The 26540-nt window shown below is 43.6% G+C and overlaps 1 protein-coding gene across 10 annotated transcripts in view; it reads right to left on the reverse strand.

Moving 5' to 3' along the window:
* Nucleotides 1-13170: 13170 nt before the first annotated feature.
* Rapgef6 (Rap guanine nucleotide exchange factor 6) overlaps nt 13171-26540 on the reverse strand; it is a 209664-nt gene continuing 196294 nt past the window's right edge. For 7 of the 10 annotated variants that reach the window (XM_004666588.2, XM_004666586.2, XM_045152409.1 and 4 more), the window contains 4 exons: nt 21514-21742; nt 18855-19357; nt 15146-15460; nt 13171-14192 (listed from right to left, as the gene is read on the reverse strand). In XM_004666588.2, the coding sequence (XP_004666645.1) occupies nt 14167-14192; nt 15146-15460; nt 18855-19357; nt 21514-21742 (1073 nt within the window). In that variant the 3' untranslated portion in view covers nt 13171-14166. Of the gene's footprint in view, nt 14193-15145; nt 15461-18854; nt 19358-21513; nt 21743-24833; nt 25243-25293; nt 25316-26540 lie in introns of those variants that run through there. The other 3 variants (XM_004666590.2, XM_004666589.2, XM_004666591.2) reach the window with 2 other exon arrangements.

Consider the following 26540-nt stretch of genomic DNA (forward strand, 5'->3'; position numbering starts at 1 on the left):
AACAATCTTATTTCTTTTATTTTCTTTTTAAATATAGGGCTGGAGCAATGGCTTAGTGGCTAAGGGACTTGCCTGCAAATCCAAAGGATCCAAGTTCAAGTCTCCAGGACTCACATAAGCCAGATGCACACAGTGGTGCATGAGTCTGTTTTTTTTTTTTTTTTTTTTTTTTTTGCAGCGGCTGATGGCTCTGGCCTGTGTCCATTCTCTCTGTCTACCTCCTTCTGTCTCAAATAAATAAATATTTTTAAAATATATAAATATAGGGCTGGAGAGATGGCTTAGCGGTTAAGCGCTTGCCTGTGAAGCCTAGGGACCCCGGTTCGAGGCTCGGTTCCCCAGGTCCCACGTTAGCCAGATGCACAAGGGGGCGCACGCGTCTGGAGTTCGTTTGCAGAGGCTGGAGGCCCTGGCGCGCCCATTCTCTCTCTCTCCCTCTATCTGTCTTTCTCTCTGTGTCTGTCGCTCTCAAATAAATAAATAAAAATTAAAAAATATATATATAAATATAGGGGCTGGGGAGATGATTCAGTGGTGAAAGGCTCTTGCTTACAATGCCCAGCATCACGGTTCGAGTCCCCAGTACCCACGTAAAGCCAGATGCAGAAAGTGGCGTATGTGTACGTCCGGAGCTGTTTGCAAGAGGCCCTGTTACACCTATTATCTGTCAAATAAAAATGAATAAATATTTCAAAAGCAGGGCGTGGTGGCACGTGGGGAGTGATGAGATGTACACTGAGCATAGAAACATTAAAGAGAGCTCAATCCCATTAACTGAAAAGCAAAGCCAAGCCACAACCTCAGCTCCCGCAAGATGCGCAGTTTAAGACGGAGCCGCCCGCATCCTCCGCCCAGCGTCCCTCCCAGCATGCTCCGCGCCGGGTGACGTCACGGCCGCTCCGCGGAGGCACAGCGCCACCTGGCGGCGCTGGCGGAGCGCGTGCTCCCTGCTGTCCCAAGAGGTCACGGCTGCACGTTTATTAGGAATTATTTTCTTTCTTTGTTTCTTTCTTTTCTTCTTCTTTTTCTTTTTGGTTTTTCAAGGTAGGGTCTCACACTAATCCAGGCTGACCTGGAATTCACTATGTCGTCTCAGGGTGGCCTTGAACTCACGGCGATCCTCCTACCTCTGCCTCCCGAGTGCTGGGATTAAAGGCGTGCGCCACCACGCCCGGCTAGGAATTATTTTCTTCTACTGCTTCTTTAAGGTTTTCAGGGTCATTTTAATTTATTTGACAGACAGGGAGGAAGAGGACTACAGGGAGAATGAGCATGGGCGCGCCTGGCCCACTCCACACCTGCGCCACTAGAGCATTTGGCTTTACGTGGGTTGTGGGTAATTGAACCCGGGCCGCCAGGCTTCGCAAGCGAGCGCCTGTGGTCGCCGAGCCATCTCCCCAGCCCTTTTTTGGGTCATTTTTTTTCTATTGTGCTTCTTTTTTTTTTTTTTTTTTTTTTTTTTTGCATAACCTGCATACTATCCCTTGTAATTCATAAGAACTAGCTATGTATTTGCCAACTTAAGAAATAGTATTTTTTGGTGACTGTCTGTCCCTCTGTCTATGCATATATATATAATTTTTCTTTATTTGACAGAGAGCAAGAGGGAAGGAGAGAGAATGGGCGTGCCAGGGTTTCCAGCCACTGCAAACTCCAAACGCATGCGCCCCTTATGCATCTGGCTTATGTGGGTCCTGGGGAATTGAGCCAAGGTCCTTTGGCTTTTCAGACAAGCGCCTTAACAGCTCAGCCATCCCTCCAGCCCAGACTGTGTCTCTGAATACAGCCAAACATATCAACCATTTCTTGGATTGTGTAAGCAATGCCAATTTCCTGAGAGTTTTCTTATTTATTTATTTGGTTTTTGGAGGTACAGTCTCACTCTAGTCCAGGCTGATCTGGAATTCACTATGTAGTCTCAGGCTGGCCTCAAACTCATGGTGATCTACCTCCTCTTACTTCTGCCTCCCAAGTGCTGGGATTAAAGGCGGGCACCACCATGCTTGGCCCATGCTTTTTTTTTTCTTGGTAGGGTTTCACTCTAGTCCTGGCTGACCTGGAATTCACTGTGTATTCTCAGGGTGGCCTTGAACGCATGGTGATCCTCCTACCTCTGCCTCCTGAGTGCTGGGATTAAAGGCGTGTGCTGCCACGCCGGGCTCCCATTCTTATTTAAAGAAAAACATTTGTTTTTTAATTTATTTGAGAAAAAGAAAATGGGTGCACTGCAAACGAACTCCAGACATTTTTGTGCCACCTTGTGCCTCTGGTTTACATGGGTTCTGGGGAGTTGAACCTAGGTCCTTAGGCTTTGCAGGCAAGTAACTTAACTGTTAATGCATTGCTCTAGTTCCCTCCCCTCCTTTTTTGAGACATGTTGTCTTGTAGCCAAGGCTGGCCTGGAACTTGCTGTGTAGTCAAGTATGAGTTGGAACTTCTGATTCTCCTGCCTGCACCTCTCAACTTACGTGGTACTGGGAATGAAACCCAGGGCTGTGCATGCTAGGCCAGCACTCTAGCAATTGAATCACATCCCAGTCCCTCAATTTCTTTTCTAATTACAAGACTGGTCCATTTCTCTTGGTTATTTGTGTTCTTGATATGAGCTCCAAGGTCTCGTCAGTGACTTTAGAATCACTGACTCCAGCATTTTAGTCCTAGGCCAGGTTTTTAAATTGCTGCTTTTAATTCTGGTTTTGGAAATACTATTTTTATTTTTTTAAAGACAAGCCCACTGGGCGTGGTGGCACAAGTCTTTAGTCTCAGCATTTGGGAGGCAGAGATAGGTGGATCACTGTGAGTTAAAGGCCACCCTGAGATTACATAGTGAATTACAGGTCAGCTTGGATGAAACCCTACCTCAAAAAAAAAAAAAAAAAAGATAAGCCCAATGGACTGGCCTTTTTTTTCTTCCCCCCAAATGCTAGACAGCGAGAGTGAGAGTGAGCAAGCGAGTGAGCGAGCGCGCGCGAGAGAGAATTGGCATGCCAGGTCCTCCAGCCACTGTAACAGAACTCCAGATGCGGTGGGTGCCACTTTGTGCGCATGTGCGACCTTGCGTCACCTTCGACACCTGGCTTACGTGGAACCTGCAGAGTCCCCAAGTGACCCATTAGCCAAATCTTTGCTTCCTGTTCCCGCGACCTTACACTCTGCTGGCCTAGAGGTCTTGTTACAGACAGGGGAGTGCTTTTGCCAGGAAGCACAAAGAGCATTCCATTGAACTGGAAGATAAGACTTCCCCCTGGCCACTTTGGGCTGCTGATGCCCTTGAGTGAACAGGCTAGTAAAGGAGTTACAGTGGCACCAGGGGTGACTGATCCAGACTACCAGGGGGAACTCGGACTGCTCCTCCACAATGGAGGAAAGGAAGAGTGTGTCTGGAGTGCAGGAGATCCTTTAAGGTGTCCCTTGGTGTTACCATGCCCTGTTATCAAGGTCAGTGGACAACTGCAACAACACAATTAAGGCAGTGTGATAAATGGCCCAGATCCTTCAGAAATAAAGGTATGGTTCACCCCTCCAGGTAAAGAACCAAGACCTGCTGAAGGTGGAGGAAATATAGAATGGGTAGTTAAATAAAAGGGGGGCTGGAAAGATGGCTTAGTGGTTAAGCGCTTGCCTGTGAAGCCTAAGGACGTCGGTTTGAGGCTCAATTCCCCAGGACCCACGTTAGCCAGATGCACCAGGGGTGTATGCGTCTGGAGTTCATTTGCACTGGCTGGAGGCCCTGGCACGCTTATTCTCTCTCTCTCTCTCTCTCTCTCTTTCTCTGTCACTTTCAAATAAATAAATAAAAATAAACTCAAAAAAAATTTTAAAAAGTTAGCTACAAATACAGCTAAGGCCACATGATCAGTTACAAAAACAAGGACTAATTGCCATGAGTGTTTCTGCCCTACCTTGTTAAGAGTGTTTGTACATATCTACACCAATATTAAAATGCTTTTGTTTTTCCTTTATTTCTCTATTAGGTAATTAATACTGATTAAGATCATATGGCTAGTTAACTGCTGTTGTTATACTAGAGACTAAGCATTCCTCAAGAAATCTTGCTTTGTAGCTGGGCGTGGTGGCACACGCCTTTGATCCCAGCACTTGGGAGGCAGAGGTAGGAGAATCGCTGAGAATTCGAGGCAACCCTGAGACTACATAGTGAATTCCACTTCAGCCTGAGCTTGAGAGAGACCTACTTCAAAAACAAAACAAACAAAAAACCTTGCTTTGTGTTGGGGGGAAGATTTGCATTTCCAATTTTATGTGGGATAGTTATGTTAGACAGAACTATGACTTTGTTACTGTTTTCATTTAAAAATTAAGTATATAAAACTATTTTTTAAAAGGGGGAGGGGGCTGGAGAGATGGTTCAGCAGTTAAGGCACTTGCCTGAAAGTCAAAGGACCCAGGTCCTATTCCCCAGTATCCTCGTAAACCAGATGCAAAACATGGTGCATGCATCTGGAGTTTGTTTGCAGTGGCTGGATACCTTGGTGCACCCATTCTGTGTGTCTTTTTCTCCCTGCCTCTCAAATAAATAAATAAATAATTTTTTTAAATTAAGTATGACACAAAACAACCATCATAAGTCCACCCCTGTCAACTGACACCTGGTGGACTTGTGATGGTTGTTTTGTGTCAACTTATCATAAGTGGGTCTCTGAGGTTGCTTGCAGGGAGGATTAACTAAAGGAGGAGTCCTTCCCCCAGGGTGAGCCCTTCCCCCAGAGTGGGTGGCCCCTCTTGGAGGGGTCTTTATCTAAGGAAGCTCGGGAAGAAAAAGACCCCCTCCTCCCTCCTGGCTGCTCATTGCTTTCCAGCGTGGACTGGAGACCAGCATAGACTGAAGAGCAGCGTGCACTGGAGACCAGCATGGACTGAGGAGCAGCATGGACTGAAGAGCACTGGCTCTCCAGGATGCCTCCAGGCCTTCAGTGCTGGATGGGGGATGCTAAAGAATCCAGCTTTTCCTTGACTCTAAGGTCTACAAACTGCCATTGTTAGACTGCCACAGACTAATTCAATAAATTCCCTTTTCATACACTTCATTCTATCAGTTCTGTTCCTCTAGAGAACCCTTACACAGGTTCCTAGGCTTCACAGGCAAACATCTTAACCACTAAGCCTTCTCTCCAGCCCTACAGCATGCTTGTTTCCCCCCCCCTTCTTTTGGTGACAAGGTCTGTGGTAGTTTCAGGTGTCCCCCATAAACTTAAGTGTTCTGAATGCTAGGTCCCCAGCTGATAGCAATTTGGAATTAACACCTCTTGGAGGCGTGCATTGTTGGGGGCGGGTGTTATAGCCAGCTTCCCCTTGCCAGTGTTTGGCACACTCTCCTGTTGCTATTGTTTACCTGATGCTGGTGAGGTGTTGATGTCCACCCTCTGTTCATGCTGTGGTTTTCCCTTACATCATGGAGCTTCCCCTTGGGTCTGTAAGCCAAAATAAACCTTTTCCCCACAAGCTGCTTTTGGTCAGGTGGTTTCTGCCAGCAATGCAAACCTGACTGCAACAGTAATGTTGGTACTGAGAATGGGAGTCATTACTGCTAGACACCTGACTGTGTGGCTTTGGCCTTTTGGAGTTAATTTTCAAGAGGAATGTGGACGGATTTGAAACCTTGTCCTAAGAGATGCCTTGCAGTGCTGTAAGTACAGCTTGGTGGACTATTCTGGTCAGAGTTGAAAGACCTGAATGCAGTAAGAACTATGGTCTGTGAGGTTTGGCTTGTGAGGGCGAGAAAGAACTTTGCCTGGACTGGGCTAGAAGTAGTTTGTGTGAGAGGCTTGCTGTTATAACCAGGTCCTGAGAAGTTGTGCAGGGTTGCATTGCATAGAAATGGACTGGTGTGAACAGAGGGATGTGGCACAGAAAAAATTAAATTGCTGCAACTGCGAGATTACACCCATTGAGACTGGGCCAGCTGACCTGCGTTGGGGCAACAGGAAGAATGTAGACTTGTTTGAAGGGACCTGAGTGCTCAAGGAGTGTCCTGTCCTTCCAAATCTGCTTTATTTCCCCCTGGATTAACAAATTCGCACCCCCACCCCACTTGGTATTGTGGGGTATAAGAAATGCAGAAGAGGGTCATTGAGTTTGCAATACCGTCTTGGTTTTTGGAAATGACCATGGGCAGTGTGAAGCAGGTTTGCTGGATGCCTGCATGAAGACCCAATGCAGCCATGAGAATGGACCATGGGTTGCAGTGGAGACCCAGTAGAGATGTTGGGACCATGAGACGACTATGAAGAACAACTGCCAACCTCAGATAAAGTTTTCTAGGACTGTGAGTAGCCTAGCTGGAGGGGGAGGATCAGAACTCCAGAGACTTGTTGCTGGTTAGAATTATCAGACTTGGCAAGATTTGTCACTGACTGGAGTTGTTGGAGTTACAGAATTTGATGTTTGCCCTAGTTATTTTAAATCTTGTATTGGTTGAGTATTTCTTTGCTATACTCATTGCTATCACTTGCACTATGAATAATTCTGTGCCATTATGGGTTTTTGGTATTAAGGCTCAGTTAAAAGATCTTGGACTGTATGGGAATATTTGAATATTACTGGGATTGATAAAAACTGTGGGAACTTCTCAGAGCCAGGCATGATGGTGTACACCTTTAATCCCAGCACTTGGGAATCAGAGGTAGGAGGCTACTCTAAGACTACATAGTGAATTTTAGGTCAGCCTGGGCTAGAGTGAGACCCTATCTCTCAAAAAACCAAAAAAAAAAAAAAAAAAAAAAAAGAAAAAAAAGAAAACTATGGGGGGACTTTTGAAGTTGGACTGAATACATTGCATTTTACATCATATATGGTTATTAGTTTATGGGGACCAGGGGCGGAATGTGGTGGTTTGATTCAAGTGTCCCCCATAAACTTAGGTGTTCTGAATGCTAGGTCCCTAGCTGATGGTAAGCTTATGGGTGTTATAGCCAGCTTCCCCTTGCCAGTGTTGGGCACACTCTCCTATTGCTATTGTCCACCTGATGTTGGCCAGGAGGTGATGTCCACCCTCTGCTCATGCTGTCATTTTCCCTTGAAATCGTGGAGCTTCCCCTCGAGTCTATAAGCCAAAAGAACCCTTCCCTAGCCCCACAAGCTGCTCTTGGGTGATTTCTACCAGCAATGTGAACCTGACTGCAACAGGTCTATTGCCCAGGCTGATCTCCAGCTCCTGGGCTCAAGCCCTTGTCTCAGCCTGAGTAGCTAGCAGAGGTGTGTGCCTCCACACTTGCCTTTGAGGATAGTTTCTTCTAAAAAAGGTTTATTAGCCGGGTGTGGTGGTGCACGCCTTTAATCCCAGCACTCAAGAGGCAGAGGTAGGAGGATCGTTGAGTTCAAGGCTACCCTGAGAATACATAGTGAATTCCAGGTCAGCCTGTGCTAAAGTGAGACCCTACCTTGGAAACAAACAAAAAGCTTATTATTATTTCATATTGAGAGAGAATGGGTACACTAGGGCCCCTTGCCTCTACAGACAAACTCTAGACACACGTGTCACTTTGTACGTCTGGCTTTATGTGAATGCTGGGGAATTGAACCCAGGCTGCAAGTTTGCAAGAAAGTGACTATTAACCATGAGCCATCTCCTAGCCCAATGCTTGTTTCTTTATGGCTAAACATAGTCAGCTTTGACAAAAGGTCCATGTTTGCTAAAGATACTGTGTGTGTGTGTGTTTTAAACTATTTTATTTGAGAGAAGCAGAGAAAAAGGGCACACCAGAGCCTCTAGCCACTGCAAATAAAACTCCAGACGCATGTGCCACTGTGTGCATCTGGCTTATGTGGGTTCTGGGGAGTTGAAACTAGGTCCACAGGCTTCACAGGCAAGCACCTTAACCGCTAAGCCATCTCTCCAAGCCGGTGGACATGTATATTTTAACAGCTGTTGGCGCAGTGTTCTATATAAGTCTGTTGGATAACTTACACGGTTGGTCCTCTGCTGCTTTGGCAGGGAGGCGCTTTAATCATGTCCTGGGGCAGCTGTACTGAATCTTCCATGTGGACGTGATGGAACTTACCCTCTTGCCTGAAGCAACTGGCAAACAGAAACACGCATAAACAACGTCCCTAAAGACATTAGTCCTTGATGACAATAATCACCGAAGACACCAGAAACAAAGTGTGCCCTACCACTGCCCCAGTTTGCTCCCTGGGGAAAATTCCAGGCCTCAGTGCAAGAGATGCAGAGCCCAGGCCAGAGCCCTGCAGTCTTCTGGAGTGGAAGCGGGCGGGCCAGGGCTGCTGGAGCTCTCTTCCACAGCTGCGTCCAGGATGCTAGGGGGCAGCTTCTGGCTCTTTCCCTGAGGCCAGTGTAACATCCCCACCAAGAAGGACTTATTCCAGGAGAGGACAAGATGGCGGAGCAGGGCTGGGCAGGAAGAGGCAGTTTTATGCAATCTACATCTCCACACACCAGTGAGGGAAAGATAATTTGATTCTTTTCAGAGTAATGAAAAGCCATTGACAAATTCAACTTAAGTCCTCTTAGCAAACTATAAATAAAAGGGAACATTCTTCTTTTTTACTTTTTAAAAAAAAATTTTAATTTTTATTAACATTTTCCATGATTATAAAAAAATATCCCATGGTAATTCCCTCCCTCCCCCCCTGACACTTTCCCCTTTGAAATTCCATTCTCCATCATATTACCTCCCCATCTCAATCACTGTACTTAAATATATACAATATCAACCTATTAAGTACCCTCTTCCATAAAAGGGAACATTCTTATAAATATTACAAAATTCATACAGAAATGCTGAGTGGTGTTATCTGAAAGCGTTCCCCTGCTCCTAAACACCAGCAACAAAACAAAACCACAAAAAAACAATAAAAAAAGAAAACAAAACAAAACGCTCAAAAACCAAAATCCATTGTGTACTGGACATTTTGGCCAATGTAATAAGGTAAAGACTAGGAATAAATAAAAATTACAAGCAGATGATACGAGCAGTGAAATCCAAAAGGATCCACAAATAGACAGGATAAGCAAACTGCAACGTTACTGGATTCGAGGCCATATTTTAAAGCAACAAATAGAAAACAAAATACCTAACTAGGTACATCATAACAGAATACCAAGATGGCAAGTTAAGCACCTGTATGAATGTGGTATGTAGCATCAGTCATCATGGAAAGCACAACCAGTCAACGGAAACCTGTACTTACGCGAGCATCCGCAGCAAGCGCGCAGGCTGACTACTGCAGAGGCCTGTGGGTGGGCGGCTCTCCCGGCCCTGGTCTTCAAGGGCTGCTTGGGGTGGGGGGCAGTGAGTGGGCTCCTCGGCAATGCCCACGGGTCACGTATGGCTGAACTGCATGGGGCGGCACTGGCTGTTTTTGTGCACTTGCTAACAAATTACCAAAAAATGGGAGGGGCAAGACAACCGACACCTCAGTTCTGAAGGTGAGGAGGAAAACGTGTTTTCCAAAGAAAGCAACACTTGCTGGGTCCTGGGGTTGGGGTCTGGTATTTTAGGGAAGACAGTGGCCTAGCAAGCACACTGTATGTGTTGGGATGTGCGGATCTGGAGGAAGCGAGTTAGCTGCCACAGGAATAGTTTTATGGGCACATAGGGATAACTAGGGGCTGAGATTTTAGTGGTGAGGCAGTTTCTTCTTTGCCAAAGTCTGGGACTGAATGGCCACACTCCTGTGTATGGTCCAAGGCGGGGCAGACCCAACTAGCTGCCCACTTGCTATCCATCCTTGCCTTTGCATCTGAAAAGAACTGCTGTTCGGGGGACCCAGCGGCTCTGCTGCGCCACGGGTCTCCTGGTGGGTGGCGGTCATGTAACTCAGCTCTTGAAACACAAGCAGAGGTTCTGGAAAAGCTCATTTTGTTATGATGGAGGGGTACATCCGTACTCTTTCCTCTAAGCCCATCCTCCTTGAAGTCTTGGGGGGAATGCCCTGGAGTGTGACTGTCAAGGCCCGAGTCCCCAGTCAGTTTGCCAATGGACCTTTCTCTTGTAAGTCCCGTGGGGTTAGTTTTACAAGGCAGCTGGTCCACGAGAACCAATTTTAAAAACATAAAGACAGGTTTAAGTCAACAGTAATGGACTACTCTTAATTTCCTAGACTTCCCCATCAACATCGATCCCAGGCTGGTCTTGAACTGTGTCAACAAGGATGAACTTAATCTGACTTTCCTGCCTGCACACCTCTTCAGTGCTGGGATTACAGGTGAGCAGCACCGCACTTTATGTGGTGTTGGAACTGAACCCAGGGCTCTGTGCATGCTAGGCAGGGACTCCACTAGCTGAGCTACATTCCCAGCCCTTGAAGTGATCTGGTTAATTTTCATCTGTTCTCTACACTCACGATGATGTCCACACAAGGTTAATGTAGATTCTTTATTGATTCATTGTTAGTAGATATAATAGTAAATGATACTTTTACATTCTCTTAACCAAAAATATAACAAATATTTACACTCAGTAAAAATACAAAAGCATACAGAGGCATTGTCTTTCTAAAAGACATAAGTTTAAGAGGTATCAAAAAATAGGAGACAAACACTGCTTGTTACAGGATACCTACAATCACTGAACTGTGCAGCATCATCGCTACTTGATTTTTACAAGTGTGTGCAATTTCGTTTTTCGTTGAGAAGCTCACTTTTCACTTTTTTTTTCCTTCCCCGAGGTAGGGTCTCACTCTAGCCCAGGCTGACCTGGAATTCACTATGTAGTCTCAGGGTAGCCTCGAACTCACAGTGATCCTCCTTCCTCTGCCTCCCAAGTGCTGGAATTAAAGGCATGCGCCACCATGCCTGGCTTGACATTTTGATTTTAAAAGATCAGGTCCAACTGCATTCTGTATATTAAAAACAACTTCTTAAAAAAGCATAATGAAAGCTACAAATGAACTGGGGTTCAAGTTTCAATTTGAAAATGTACTGTTCTCTGACTCTCTTCAAGACTGGTCCCTTGCTTTGAGGCCTTTAATGTAATACTAAAGGAACACCTACCTTTGTTTTCTAGAAACTCTTATATTCAACAATCCTCATTGTTTTATTTCTATAAATAACCCCTCCCTCTTACTGGAAGGGAAGAGTACTTTCCAGGTTTGCTCTTATCAACCACCTAGACTACTGCCACGCTTCCTACCAGGAGACTCTCATGGAGGAGGTGGCCACAGTGACCACCTCATGAAAGCCAAAATTGGACTGCTTCTCCCCAAAGAGCATCTTGGAAGTAATGTGTAGAGGAAACGAGGCTCTCCTGATTGCAATAAACTTGAAGGGAGCACGGACGGGATTTACAGATTCTCCAAATCCACTATGGGAGACTCTGTCTAAACAACTTCTGGACCCAAGTCTGCACTAAGGGATTTTTGCTCCAGCGCTCCAGGCAGCTGCAGGGATGTGGCAGGAGGAGAGGGCACTGGTTTCCTCAGTCAGCTCACATTTGCACAAGAGAAGGAACAAATGGGGAATGGAACTAGACTGTAGATACAGGGTTAAGGCCTCCCTTATTTCCGGTGACATGGGCAGATAGGACACACAGCACTGACTGTTAGGGACACAGACCATACCATTGGGCACATTGATCTGATCATAATGTGATCGGCTGACCAAACACTCAGTTTAAAGCTTAGTACAACCAAGGCAGCTACATGGTGCTAGTCCAAAGCCACAGGCCTCACTCAGAGAGATGATTCACACATAAGAACCAAGACAGGTAAGGCTTCTGTTTGGTCTGAAAGACCTGCTAAATGAACTGATGTTGTGTGAACAACACATTCTTCTGTAGTAGTGGATATAAAACAGTGGCAATAAATACCCAAATTTGGATAAAAAGGTAAAGGTTATAGCAAAAATATCTTTTATGTATTTTGTTTTGCTGTGGACATGAAAACAATATTATGTAAATTAGTGAATAAAAAAGTTCACTATCAGAGGAGCACTGTTAACCATCCAGATCACTCTGTGATACTTTCAGACCAGGGCTTGTGACTCAGGCTGCTTTTCAAAGGACTAAGAAAGCTATGGTACCACCTTGCTTCATTGTGACGTACCTGGTTGAATGTCCAGGGCTTCAGTTTAGCTGAATGTTTTTCTCCGCTTTATTTATTTTCTTCTTTTTAAGGTAGGGTCTCACTCTAGCCCAGACTGACCAAGAATTCACTATGTAGTGTCAGGGTGGTCTCAAACTCACAGCGATCCTCCTAGTTCTGCCTCCCAAGTGCTAGGATTAAAGGTGCACGCCACCACACCCACCTACCCCTTTATTTTTGAAAAATAGAGACAATCATTTTGTGAGAAAAATAAAATGAACTATCACGTACCAGTTGGTAAAGGGCTTGAAGTGGTGGGGATAGGCAGGACAATAGAGAGCTAGGGCAAAAGCCCAACCCCTTAAAAGGCAGTCACAAATGAAATCCTTCAAGGCCGGCCAAATGTGGACACCCTCTGAAGCAAGCCCATTCTGGCTCCATGTTGACTTGGTAGTGCACCTTAATGGCTTTGGCATCTATCTATCTATCTATCTATCTATCTATCTATCTATCTATCTATCAATCATTACAGATGTTTACAAAATCTCACTTGCCTTTACATTAAAAAGCAAATGAAAAAATTTAAATATGTATATACAAAATTATATGCTTAGCTTGCAAAAATGTCAAAAGTCCATTTTATCTAGTAGGCTGTCACTGAAACATTAATTAAATACTTAAATTAACAGTGCCAAGCCCAGAGGCCACAAAGGTATGTCCTCTCCAGGGCTGAAATTAGAATAATCACTTCTGTGACTAGCTCCTTTTCTCTCATAGAATTTTCATCAACTTGGTTGTAATGTGAGGGTGTACACTGCAGATCACCACACAAAGTCAAGGTGACTTTGTGATTCATCAAGGGTTATACATATATATTTTTTTGTTTTTGTTTTTCGAGGTAGGGTGTCATTCTAGTCCAGGCTGACCTGGAATTCACCATATAGTCTCAGAGTGGCCTCAAACTCAATCCTCCTACCTCTGCCTCCTAAGTGCTGGGATTAAAGGTGTGTGCCACCACACCCAGCTGGTTATAGATTTTATTTGTTTTTTTAATTAATTAATTTGAGAGTGACAGATACACACACAGAGGAAGAGGCAGGTGCAGAGAGAGAGAAAGGGCACGCCAGGGCCTCCAGCCACTCCAAACGAACTCCAGATGCATGTGTCACCTTGTGCATCTGGCTTTCATGGGTCCTGGGAGAATCGAGCCTTGAACCGGGGTCCTTAGGCTCCAGAGGCAAATGCTTAACAGCTAAACCATCTCTCCAGCCCTGATTATACTTTTTTTAACCTAGGAACTCCATAAGAAATGTTTAGGGTTTCTATGGACCTGGAACTCTCTAGAACCAATTTTCCATTTTTAAGGTTTATAATTCTTGTTTACAATGGATGCAGCATGATTTTTCTTAAGAAGCAATCTGTCTATGAGTTATTTAACATCAACATTTCATTCTTTGGAAATCAGGCTCACTCCTACTCATTCATACCATATACTCCATTTTCTAAAAGACTACAAGAAATTCCATGGCTGCTGCATTTCTCGCCATGAGCCTGGGCATACCCCTAGCATGTTAGCTGCAAAGGCTTCCCAGTTTCCTCAGGCTGGGACTCCCTGCACCAGTGCTACACTTCTGTGTCCACCAGGCATCACTGTGTCACAGTGGCTTGTTGGTCAGACCAGAGACAGTTCTGTGGTCTCAAACAAACATTAGCTAGCAAGAGCTCTTAAATACAAACAAATCCACAATGCTTCAAATAATAAGTTACTTTTCAACTACACAAGAATATCCTTAGAATTGGCAAATACTTTGAAATTGTCCTTTTATCCAGAGCTATGGCTTGGAAATTTAATACCATTATCTTTAAGTTACAAAAAGAAAATCTATAGTGACATACATGGGAATGACACTGAGCTTGCAGGTCTGGTGTGCAGTGGACACTGGTATCCAACACAGCACACGCAGCTAGGGGAGGAAACGACGCATGTGCAAGGATGCAGCGGGAGGAAGCGCGGCTCAGGCTGCCTCACTCCGCAGAGCAGAGCAGAGCAGAACCTCAGACTGGTGGTAGCAGAGGGTGACTTATTGGCAATGGCTTTCAGGATTCATGAGGGCTCTTGCCCACGCTCCATGACTTCCAGGGCTCTCCAAGTGGGCTGTCCAAAGGCTAGACTGCAGATACCTGCTCATTTTCTGAAAATAAAGACACAACCAAATCAGCACATTAATATGGATGGACTAATTAACAACAGACTAGTAGTTATGTAAGAAAATTGCTCAATCTCAACAAGTCTTTCTAGACATCCTCATCAAGGCCCAGATTCTGAAGGCTAACTAGAAACTGGAATTCCATAACTGATTTTTTTTTATTCTTTTAGATAGGGTCACACTATCCCAGGCTGGCCTAGAACTCGCTATGAAGTTGATGACCTTGACCTTGACCTTGACCTTTTGCTTTTCCTTCCTCCTCCTGAGCACTGGGATTACAGGTGAGCAGCATCATCTGAGTTTATGAGGTGCTGGGGACAGAACCTAGAGCCTCTTGCACGCTAGGCAAGCATTCTACCAAGTGAGCCACATCCCCAGCCCTCCTCACAAGCCACTTTTCAAGCTATTGCCACCACACACTTTTATTTTATTTTTTTGAGGTAGGGTCTCACTCTAGCTCAGGCTGACCTGGAATTCCCCATGTAGTCTAAGGGTGACTTCAAACTCATGGCAATCCTCCTACCTCTGCTTCCTGAGTGCTGGGATTAAAGATGTGCACCACCCACGCCTGGCTTTAACAGAAAAAGTTTAAGATTTTATATTTAAACAAACATTTCTAGTTGCCATGAAATAGCCAAGTAAAGGGGGCTGGAGAGATGGCTTGGCAGTTAAGTGCTTGCCTGTGGAGCCTAAGGACCCCAGTTCAAGGCGCGATCCCTCAGGACCCACGTATGCCAGATGCACAAGGGGGCGCACGTGTCTGGAGTTTGTTTGCAGTGGCTGGAGGCCCTGGTGCGCCCATTCTCTCTCTCTCTGCCTCTTTCTCTCTCTCAAATAAATAAATAAAAATAAAATATTTTAAAAAGAGATATCCAAGTAAAGACCATTCACTATGTTGTGTAATTCACTGAAGAGCCAAGAAGCCAGTCTCAACATACCATCTGGGTCACTCTCCGCATCAGCCCCATCTGCCAGCACGGGATGAGGCGGCTGCAAGCCGTGCCTGCGAGGCTGAGGCCCGCTCTTCCATGGCGCCCAGGCTGCGGGGCTGCTGCTGAGAGAAGTTGGCGGCCGTCTAGACAGGCTGCCAGGCATCATCTTTGACCTCCGCACTGCCACGCTATAATCTGGAGGTTTGAGATGTGGGCGGGGTGCTTCCTTTAGGTCCGCTAAAGAAATCCCCATATATCCTGGAGGAGTAGGAGGTGGCTCCCTATACCTATCACCCTTCTTGGGTGAGGTGACACAGTACACTGGCATGGAAAATAAACAGTGAAAACGTTAATGGAAAAACTAAGAATGAAGAACAAAAAAACTCACACTGAAACATTACAATGGTTAAAAACAGAACTTAAAAACAGATTGAACAAAAAAGTAAATACAATGACAGCATGAAAGGAATAATTTTAAAAAGTCTAGGATTTAAAACACCCCTTTAAAAAAAACTATATATACTAGTACATTAAGCCTTATGAACTCTGTGGGCTGGAGCATGCTGTGTGACATGCGCCTTTTGTGGCAAGAGTGTAAGACACACTTCTCAAGTGTACCTTCAGCCGAGATGACTGAGTCAGAAGAAGCCCTTAAAAGAACATTGATTCTTGTTGATTGGGAGAGCTTTCTTAGCAATGACACCTGGGCCACGGCTCCGAGACACTCATTACTGTCTTTGGCACTCGGGCAGACTTTTCAGACCCAGACATGGAAACAAACTCTCCTGGGCTTAGATGAACTTCCAGTTCCTTGAAGGATCTTCTAAAGTCTTCTTTGTATTAAGTGGAGAAGAAAGATCCTGTAACTTTTATAAGTATGACATTAAGAATAATGGTGACCTTAAGACCTTGGGAGATGGGTCAGCAGTTAAAGGCATTTGCTTACAAAGCCTACCGGCTTGGGTTTAAATCCACAGTCCATCACATAAAAGCCAGAGGCAAAAAAGTAGAGCAAGTGTCTGGTATTCGTTTGCACCTGTGAGAGACTCTGATGCTCCCCAAGCCCAAACTGTGCAAACAAACAAACAAACAATAATGGTAACTTTTAAGTCCTTCTTGCTAGGTTTATAGCCCCTGCAATTGAGGCAAAGGCTCAAAAAGCACCAAAAAGAGGTCAAAGGCAAAGCTTCACATGACTAAAATAACTCATAATCTGAATCTGATTACATAGGGGACTTTATTTATTTTTTTTTATTTTTATTTTTTTTTGGTTTTTCGAGGTAGGGTCTCACTGTAGCCCAGGTTGACCTGGAATTCACTATGGAGTCTCAGGGTGGCCTCGAACTCATGGCAATCCTCCTACCTCTGCCTCCCGAGTGCTGGGATTAAAGGTGTGCGCCACCATGCCTGGCTACATAGGGGACTTTAACAAATATTTTTATTTATTTGGGAGCAGAGATTTAAAGAAGAGAGACAGATTGAATAGGTACACCAGAGGCTCTAGCTGCTGCAAACAAACTCCAGATGTATGTGTAACATTGTGCATCTGGCTTTACAAACTGAGTACTGGGGAATCAAACCCTGGCCCTTAGGTTTTAGAGGCAAGTGCCTTCCTCACTGAGCCATCTCTCCAGCCCACACAAGAGATTTCTAATCTGAGTATCTTAATTATAAAGAGGACTTTGAAGACAAAAAATATTGCCTATATACAAGCATAATACAATTAAAAGGACCACTAATTATAACATGAACTCTCCCTAGAGAATTAGGTTGTCCTGTGGAAATTTACCTTCTCTACCAGTGAAATGTGCATGTAGTGTCAAGGTGAGGAAGGTTTGAGGACAGGTAGTCAGGACTGATAATGATGGTTGTCAGAAGTAACAAAAGAATGAAGAATGCAATTTGCCAGGCACCAAGAAATAAAAGATGATCAAACTGATATTCTTAAATGGACAAGTCTTATGTTCTTTTGTTAAAATGTTTATATTTATTTCTTTATTTGCGAAAGAAAGAGGATGAGAGGATGGGCATGTCAGGACCTGCAGATGAACTCCAGACCATGTGCCACACCGCTCACTTTCAGTCACTGAGCCGCTTCCCAGTCCTAGTCTTAGTGGTCACCTAGCAAGTCTCTCAAAATGAAAGGTCTGAGAATCTCAACCTATGCAATGTGACAAGAAAAAAACCCAGTGTTTTACTTTTCTATTTTTAGTAATTAAACGTAATACAGGATTTTAAGTTGATCACGATATATTGATTTCACTAAATAACAAAGCAGGACTAGGCCCAAGTATTTAATATGGTTCAGGGAAATAATAAAGTATCTGATGGCTAAATCCACTACAAAAGCTTAAGAATGCAATCTACAAACTAGCTGACACATTCATGATGTGCGTCCACGCCTATTCTGGGTTTATCATGGTGCGCATCTCTCTTAGTACCTAACAGTAAGAGAAGATCCAATGCCTCCACCATAAATGCAGCAACTATGGTCCAAGCAACTTCTAAGGTGACAAAGAGCAGAATCTTTTAAATATTTTTCTTTTCTTTTATATTTATTTGTTTTTGGTTTTTCAAAGCAGGGTCTCGCTCTAGCCCAGGCTGACTTGGAATTCACTATGTAGTCTCAGGGTGGTTTTGAACTCATGGTGATTCTCCTATACACCTCTACTAGCTACTCAGAGGCTGAGACAAGGGTTTGAGTTCAGAAACTGGAGATCAGCCTGGGCAATAGACCTGTTGCAGTCAGGTTCACACTGCTGGCAGAAATCACCCAAGAGGAGTTTGTGGGGAGTGCTAGATTAAAGGCACGTGCCACCATGCCTGGCTTTATTTATTTTTAATTTATTTCTTTGCAAGTGCACATGCCCACAGACAGAGGGAGAGAATGGGCATGCCAGGGCCTTCAACCACTGCAAATGAACTTCAGGTACATGTACCCTCTTGTGCATCTGGCTTATGTGGGTACTGGAGAATTGAACTTGAATCCTTAAGTCTTTGCAGGCAAGTGTCTTAACTGCTAAGCTATCTCTCCAGCTTAAGAATTTATTTTTATTACTATTGCTTATCAATGCAATAATGCCATGACATTCCTCATCAAGACCAAAAGATCTTAAAAATGAAACATGTTATTTTATTCCTTTTTAACTTTAATGCCTTTAATATCTACTCCAAAACTTTTGAGAATGTCTTCTTATTGTGACTTTAGCTACATTTTTTTTTTTTTTCCCCCAAGGTAGGGTCTTACTGTAGCCTAGGCTGACCTGGAATTCACTATGGAGTCTCAGGCTAGCCTTGAACTCATGGCGCTCCTCCTACCTCGGCCTCCCAAGTGCTGGGATTAAAGGTGTGCGCCACCACACCCAGCTCAGGTGCATTTCTTTAATGTTTGATGATATTCAATGTTTATCTTATTTATTCCACTGCTGTACATCTTTTTTCATAAAGTATCTACTAATGTCATCTACTTACAACAGATACTGGTTGACATTTCCCTTTTCATATGATTTATATAAAAAGGACGTGTATGAAGAAGGGGGAAAAAGCCCTTGAGAAGGTATGAAAATTTTTGGGAAAATAAGCTGAGGGAGAAGAAAAAGAAAAAATTAAGGTGAGAGGAAGTTTTTCCAAAAACAAAATCCTAAAATAGTCAAACACCATTACTTTTGGGGTATAATTCCTAAATGTCAATGTTACAAACAATCCACACACTTACCAATCAAGCCCTTTTCTGTACTCGAAGTGACAGTTTTATAAATTGGGTCAGTGACATCGTTGGGGTCCAAGCCATCAGATGACTCAGCAGGGGTGCTTTCCAACACTCTCCGTTTAACTGTCCCATAGTTTTGTTCACATGTGTCAGAAAGAGAACTGGAGGAGGTCCAACTCTGTCTCAGTGGCTCTATCTCTAGGCTTCCTTTACACTGGCCACAAGTTCTCCGGCAACCTTTAGGGCAGGCACACGGCTCACAGTCAGTGGGCTCAACTTCAACAATGGGATCATCCAAGTGCATATGTCTGTAAGAATTCAAAAAGTCCCAGTTTTTTGGGTTTGGAAGGCTTTGAAAATTGTCATGGGAGCTACTGGAACAGGAAGTCCAGCTGCCTCGGCCACTGTCAGCTGGCTCTGTGGCAACGTGCTCATGAGCAACCTCTTCACTGCTCACAGACGACGAAACAGTGAGGCCCTTGATCAGGGATGGCTTTGCAAATGTCCACCTAAACATGAAGACATAAACATGACTTAGTGGCTTACTGAGAGCTCTCTCTCCTACATCAAACCTACTGACCACAGACACTGAAGAGCACTATGGCATTGGAAATCCATTGAAAAACTCATGTCCAGCTAGACAAGGTTTCCCAAAACAAGTATTTAACAGATTTTAAATGAAAATACAAAGATGAAGTTTGAAAGAAACAAAAGTAAGGACACAATTGTTCTTCTGACACAGAACTAAAAGAATACCCATGGTGGGGAATCATGCTGGAGTTTTTCACATACATCTGAGTGTAGCCTTGTAATCAGCAAGTAAAAAAAGAAAGCCAAGTAAACAGCAACTTCCCCAACTGCCTACTACAGATTTTACATCTATAGCAGGGGCTCCCAAACATGGGCCACATCTAGCTAAGTTCCTATTTTGTATAGCCTGGAGCAGAAAAACATTTTTATGTTTTACAGTGTTTAGATAAAACAAAAATCCCAAAGAACTTGTGGCAGACATGATACTATATACCCAGGAACCAAAAAGTTTGTGAACCCTTGATCTGTAGAGTACAGTAGGGGTCAGCAAACCATTGTTTACAGCCAAACTGGGTACACTGCCTGTTTCTGGTTCATTCTGAAACACAGCCATGCCCATTTGTTTGCAGGATTAAAAAATTTATTTATTTGCAAGAAGAGGGAGAGGGAGAAAGACAGACAGGGAATATGCATGCCAGGGCCTCTAGCGACTGCAAGCGAATTCCAGATCCATGTACCTTTTTTTGTTCATTCTTATTTGAGAGCAACAGACAAAGAAAGAGGGAGGGAGAGAGGGGAGAGAGGAGAGAGAGAATGAGTGCACCAGGATTTACAGCCACTTCAAACGAACTCCAGACACATGCACCCCTTGTGCATCTGGCTAACATGGGTCCTAGAGAATCAAGCCTCAAACTGGGGTCCTTATGCTTCACAGGCAAGCCATCTCTCCAGCCCCCAGGTACCATTTTGAGCCTCTAGTTTTATGTGAGTCCTGAGGAACTGAACCTGGATTGCTAAGGTTTGTAGACAAGTGCCTTAACCACTGAGCCCTCTCTCCAGCCCCACAATATTTTTTTTAAAAACTAAATAACTTTTTCAAAAAACAAAACAAAATTAAAGAGGAGACATAACAGAAAGCATGGGCATGCTAGCTCTTCTAGCCACTAATAATGAATTCCAGATACATGTACCACCTTGTGCATCTGGCTTTATGTGTGTACTGGGGAATCAAACCCAGGTCAGCCCTTGTTACAGAATCATAGTTTAGAAGCCTTTAGTAATGTGGCGACACTCAGAATTTTTATATTAAAGTGGGTCAGATGTAATAACATTCCTCAGTTTAGAATCAACTTTTAACTTCCATTTTGCTTGAGTTTTCATTGAAATTTAATTTTCTGTTATTTCTTTTTGCAGGGTTTCACGGTGAAGCCCAGGCTACCTTGACATACAAGGATCCTCCTACCTCAGCCTCCCTGGTGCTGGGATTACAGGCTTGCCACACCTGGCTGTTGTTTCTGTAAATTAATCTTTGCTAGATGATTACTAACCCATCACTTTGCTCTCAGAGAATGAAGACCAGGACTGGACTCTCGCAGCCTGTCTACAGTGTGCCAGGAAGGAGGGAGGTTCCTTATATTCTACCCCATTTCTGAACAATTTCTAGTCGCCAGGAACCACCTCCCCCATATCAACAGCAGGCATGCAGTTCTTATTCTTTTTGTGTATCTGGATTTATATGGGTATTGGGGAATTGAACTAGATTGAACCTGGGGACAGAAAGTTTTGCAAGCAAGTGCATTCAACTGCTGAGCCATCTTCCCAGCCCAAATTTAAAAAAAAATTATGTGTGCAGTAACTGAACCCAGGGTCTTGAGCTTGCTAGAAAAGCATTCTTCCACTGAACTACATCCCCAACTTGCAGTTCTTGTTGATGGACAAGGTCATTATGAAAGCTAAGCTACTTGGGTGAAATGAATCCTGTTAGACAGTCACACATTTTCCATATTCATCTGTACAGAACGGGTGCTTGGTTTCTTCATTCTTATGTGAATGAGCCCGGGGAGGGCCAGGTCACACTGGGAGGGCTGCATATTGCCTTCAGTTCTGAGCTACAAGCACAGATGAGACTGTTTACCCAGGACAAAGCTGACTATGGTCTCCTGTCCCTGAAGAGTGATCCATCTTTTCCGATACCCCACTGGACTGAGGAACTGGCAGTGTGTGAGAGGAGCACCGTTCATCCTGAGGAGCAGCAGACATGGAGTCAACAGAACAGCTGCTCACGATGCTGGACCGGGACGAGATCTCACTATGGCTGGAGTCAGACAAGTTGTCAGATTTAGCTGATGGTATCAGTGTGTAACCTGAATGAGAAAAGGACACCAATCAAACTACAAGACAAACGGGTGAGCAAGGCAGTCAGGGGGAAGATGAGGAACAACAGGCAAGGCAGCAGAAATCTGTGTCTGCCTACAAGGGTTTGATGAAGCCCTTTCCTGCAAACACTCCTCACAGCCACTCCTCCCCATCCACACCAACCACACAATCACACAACCACACAGGACCAGAAAGAAAGACAAAGCCCAGCAGTAATTGAGCAAAGATGTTCAGAGGCGTGTCTGCTCCAGGCTCTCATGTGTCTTTATTTATTTATTTATTTTTAATTAATTAATTATTTATTTATTTGAGAGCGACAGACACAGAGAGAAAGACAGTTAGAGGGAGAGAGAGAATGGGCGCGCCAGGGCTTCCAGCCTCTGCAAACGAACTCCAGACGCGTGCGCCCCCTTGTGCATCTGGCTAACGTGGGACCTGGGGAACCAAGCCTCGAACCGGGGTCCTTAGGCTTCACAGGCAAGCGCTTAACCGCTAAGCCATCTCTCCAGCCCTCTCATGTGTCTTTAATCAATTAAACAAGAGAGCCCTAAATACCTAACAGTTATTAAGAAGTATACACAGCAGTTTCTCAATTTCTTTTTAACCTAGGGTGTCCTCTTCTTGTATTAACAAACATTTCATAGCCTATAGGGGTAAGAATCTGAGTCAGGACTCAAAGAAAAGATTGCACTTTTGATTCTTCAAATTACATGTGCTTACCTCAGATGATCTGCTTGTCCACCTAAGAAGTCTTGCCCCAAGCTGAGGGTCACTGTTTCAGTATTTTAATTAATTAGTTGACTGAAATTTCTTTTTTCTTTTTGCGATGCTGAGGATGGAGCTCAGCCTCACATATGCAAGGCAAATGCTCTATCAGTGAGCCATACTTCCCGACAGGTTTCAATATTTTTAGACAGACATTTAGATTTGGGCAGGATTTTTGTTTTGTTTTGTTTTTTGAGGTAGGATCTCACTCTAGCTCAGGATGACCTGAAATGCACTCTGTAGTCCCAGGCTGACCTCAAAATCACAGCGATCCTCCCAAGTGCTGGGATTAAAAGAGTGTGCCACCACAGCTGTCTTGGACATGATTTTATAGTTTTTTTTTTTCATCAACTTTGCAAGATATCAAACAGCTGAACAGATTGAAATGTAAAATGATGAAAATAGTATTCACATGTTTTGAAATCTTCTGAGTTACTACACAGCAAATAGCTAAACAGATCTTCTCTCATATTCTTTGGAATAAGGGGGTAGGATGAACAGAAGTGGAAGGATCTAAGACTAAATCTTTGGTATAATATTAGATGTATACATGTCTCTTTGGATAACTGAAAGAAGTCATGAAAAGGCAATCCCAATAAGGTCAGGTCTCTGAGGAGTGAACAATGCTTTCTTGTCCACAAAAGAGCAAGGTAATTGGTAATGATTTTTGGACCAATCCCTAAAAACTTCAAGAAATGGAGGCTCTGGAAATGTTACTGGAATTTCCAGGGCCTCGGCTTTTCATACGTAAAGAAGACAGCAACCTAAGTGCCCAGATTTTTCTACTTTAAGGACCTGGGAGTTTACTCATATATGTCTGAAATCACTGAAGAAAATGGTTGCATAATAACCTTATCAAGTGGTAATATTAAATATTTTCTAAGAGAAAAATCAAGATCTGGAAAGTGTGATTTACGCTTGGGCTTATGGGGCAAGAACCATAAACCAAGACAAGCTAGTATTCCTGACTTCTATCACACGCTTGAGCTTGGAGAGCATGGTTATGTGCCCGTGCCCCGGCCCGACTGTTCACTGTGTGTGTGTTCACGCATCAGTATGCAAGGCCGGCAAGCGGGCACTGAGTGTCTCTCTTGTTGCTCTGCTCACTGACTCAGACCAGCTGATCAGGCAGCAAACCCAAAAGGTTCCTTGTCTCCCTCTTTCCAGCACTGGGATTGCAGGTGTGCCCCACTGTACCTGGCTTTTTACATGGGTATTAAGGATCCAAACTCAGCTCCAACTTACCCACTGAGCCATCTCTCTAACCCCTTGTCATTCAATTTAAAACAAACAAACAAATAAAGAATATATGAATATGGTACATCAATTCATCCACCCACCCCATCCATCCAACCAACTAACCTTCCTCAAAAGACAATTATTGTCTTTTTAAAATGTATGGACTAGGATAAGATTTGTGTCACTGTTTCAAAAATGTCCTTTTTTGTTGCTGTTGTTGTTCAACCAGAATTTCTCCAAGAGTCACCTGGAATGCTTATTAAATTACACATACCTGGCCCTCTTCTGGTAATTGAAATTTGTGAGGTCTGGGGTGGGAGACAATGATTTCATTTTAAAACAAGTTTCCGGATGACTTTCAACCTCTTAGAGTAGCTTCTCTTCTCCCAGAGATATGTGAAAAGTAATTGGTAAAAAGTATGAAGATGGAATTTCTTGCTTTGCAAATACGTCTTTGTCCATTAGTATATAGAGCAGCTTAAGCACTAAGATGGTAAACTCTTTGAGACAAAGGTTGTAATTACACTGTTGTTGGATATATTTAAAGAAATGTATTTGCAAAGAGACAGAGAGAGAGAGAGAAAGAAAATAAACGAGCACGAGCACACCAGGGCCTCTAGCCATTGCAAACAAGCTCCTGGCATCCGTGGGTACTGGGAAATGGAATCCAGGTCATCAGGCTTTGAAGGCAAGTGCCTTGATTGCTGAGCCATCTCTCTACCCTGTTACTGGGGATCTTATGGTGAGAGTGAACACTGGTTCCTCTCACAGAGCTGCTTCTGCTCATGCCACTCACAGGCTCAGCTGCTACTGCAGCAATAAAGCAAATGAGTAAAAAGAAGAAGGGTCAACTTTACTAACTCAAAACATTAGTCAAATAACATATGTACAAATGTGGTCCAATAAATTACTATCACTTTGTTGCTAAAGGCCATGTAATACTAACCATGAAACGCTTTAATATTTTACTGCATTGTGTGCCCAACCTTTGCTTGACAGACAGTTCAATTCAAGCTACATTTACATTAATAAACTGAACACAAACTTAACACTAAAATTAAATAAGAAACTTTGTCAGAGTGTCTTTCTCCTTTTGGACTTGATTCGCGAACAGAAGCAGTTTAAAGTATTACGGTTGCTTTGGCTATTTGAATTGAAGATGACATTCCCTTTCTCATCTCTGATGTTGCTCCCAACATCCTTCACTTTCTCACAGCTGTCTGTAGCTTGATGGTGATCTGCGTCCTCTTTTTGGCTGTTGACTAGTCTCTCCCTTGAAAGAGTTCTCTCCCTAAATCTTCTAAACGGGGAAGTCATTCTTTTCCTGGCTGTGTTCTCACAACTTGTCCTGTCTCTATTCTCCTCTGTGGCGTTCTTGGTCCTGTCTGTTCTTTTGGCTGTGCTCCCGGTAATCTGAAGGATTTTCTTTTGCAAGTAAACCCCACCTATTCCGGGGCAGCTCTGGCCACTGATCTTGGTGCTGGGCTCACGGGGAGGGGATGAGGAAGACCCTGAGAGGTGCAGCAGGATGCTTTGATCAGATATGATACTGCCAACTGGAGGGAGAAATGCAAAAACCCTGACATGGTCAATTAATTCTTTTCAGTTAATCACAATTAGCCTGATTTATATAACATTTCATTATTTAAAATTTTTATTATCTTGACAATACCAAAAAGTTGAAATCTAGTAATAGTTATTTACATAGCTAATATATAGCATTAACACACCAGTTATCAGGACCAACATTACCTTGACCAGAACAAGCTGGTGATTAAAAAAATGCTGACAGCAAATATGCTGATAAAATCATAAGAGCAAATATGACAAGAATATTAGGCAATGAGAACTATTTCTCAAAAGCAATGGTGTATGTCTAAAATTTTCAGGCAGATTTTATTAAATAAGAAAAAGCTTAGCAAAAACCAAACAGGACATACACATAGTATATGCAATAGGTGCCGTTATAAAGCACTGAGGAAGATGATGATGTTCAAGGTCTCTTGATTTCTCTTTTAAAAGTGCTTAAATTATCTTTGTGAGAACACAAGATAGGCCTACTTTCTAGTGATTAGAAAGGCAGTAACAAAGAACCAAGAACAGACTTAGTCATGCACTCTAAGTGTGGCCATTTCTGTTCAACCACAGGTTACTGGCATCAATGTGTCATCTATGGAAGAAACCAAAGTACTGCAGTTGGGACTGGATTTTTCTTCCCTTCTGTTCAGGGGTGGTGTGGTGGTTCTTACTAAAAGCTTAGGTCCAGACCTGTCCTGAACTTATGATCCTCCTTCCAAAGCTTGTTCAGTACTGAGATTACAGGTATGTGCCAGTATGTCTGGCTCTCATGTGTTTTTGTTAATTATTTTTGTTTTTCGAGGTAGGGTCTCACTGTAGCTCAGGCTGACCTGGAATTCACTATGTAGTCTCAGGCTGGCCTCAAACTCATAGCAAATCTCCCAACTTTGTCTTCCAAGTGCTGGGATTAAAGGTGTGCACCACCATGCCTGGCTTTCACTTGAAGTTTTGGTAGAATCTACATTATAATACTTTGAAACTTTAAGAAAAATTTTAAAGCCCTTAAAGATTCTAAACGTAACCTGACAAGCTCATACACCTAAAAACATCATGGTTGACTGTGAACTACTTACTAGAAATCATCAGAGAAAAGAGCTACTTATTTTGCAGTGGTAAGAATCGGCTTTCTGTTGAGATACAGCCATGGGAAAATTACCGCCCACGACACCACCTCTCCACGTCATAGCCAAACATAAAACAAAT

This window comes from Jaculus jaculus, chromosome 6 (genome assembly GCF_020740685.1).
Source record: "Jaculus jaculus isolate mJacJac1 chromosome 6, mJacJac1.mat.Y.cur, whole genome shotgun sequence".
Classification (NCBI taxonomy): domain Eukaryota; kingdom Metazoa; phylum Chordata; class Mammalia; order Rodentia; family Dipodidae; genus Jaculus; species Jaculus jaculus.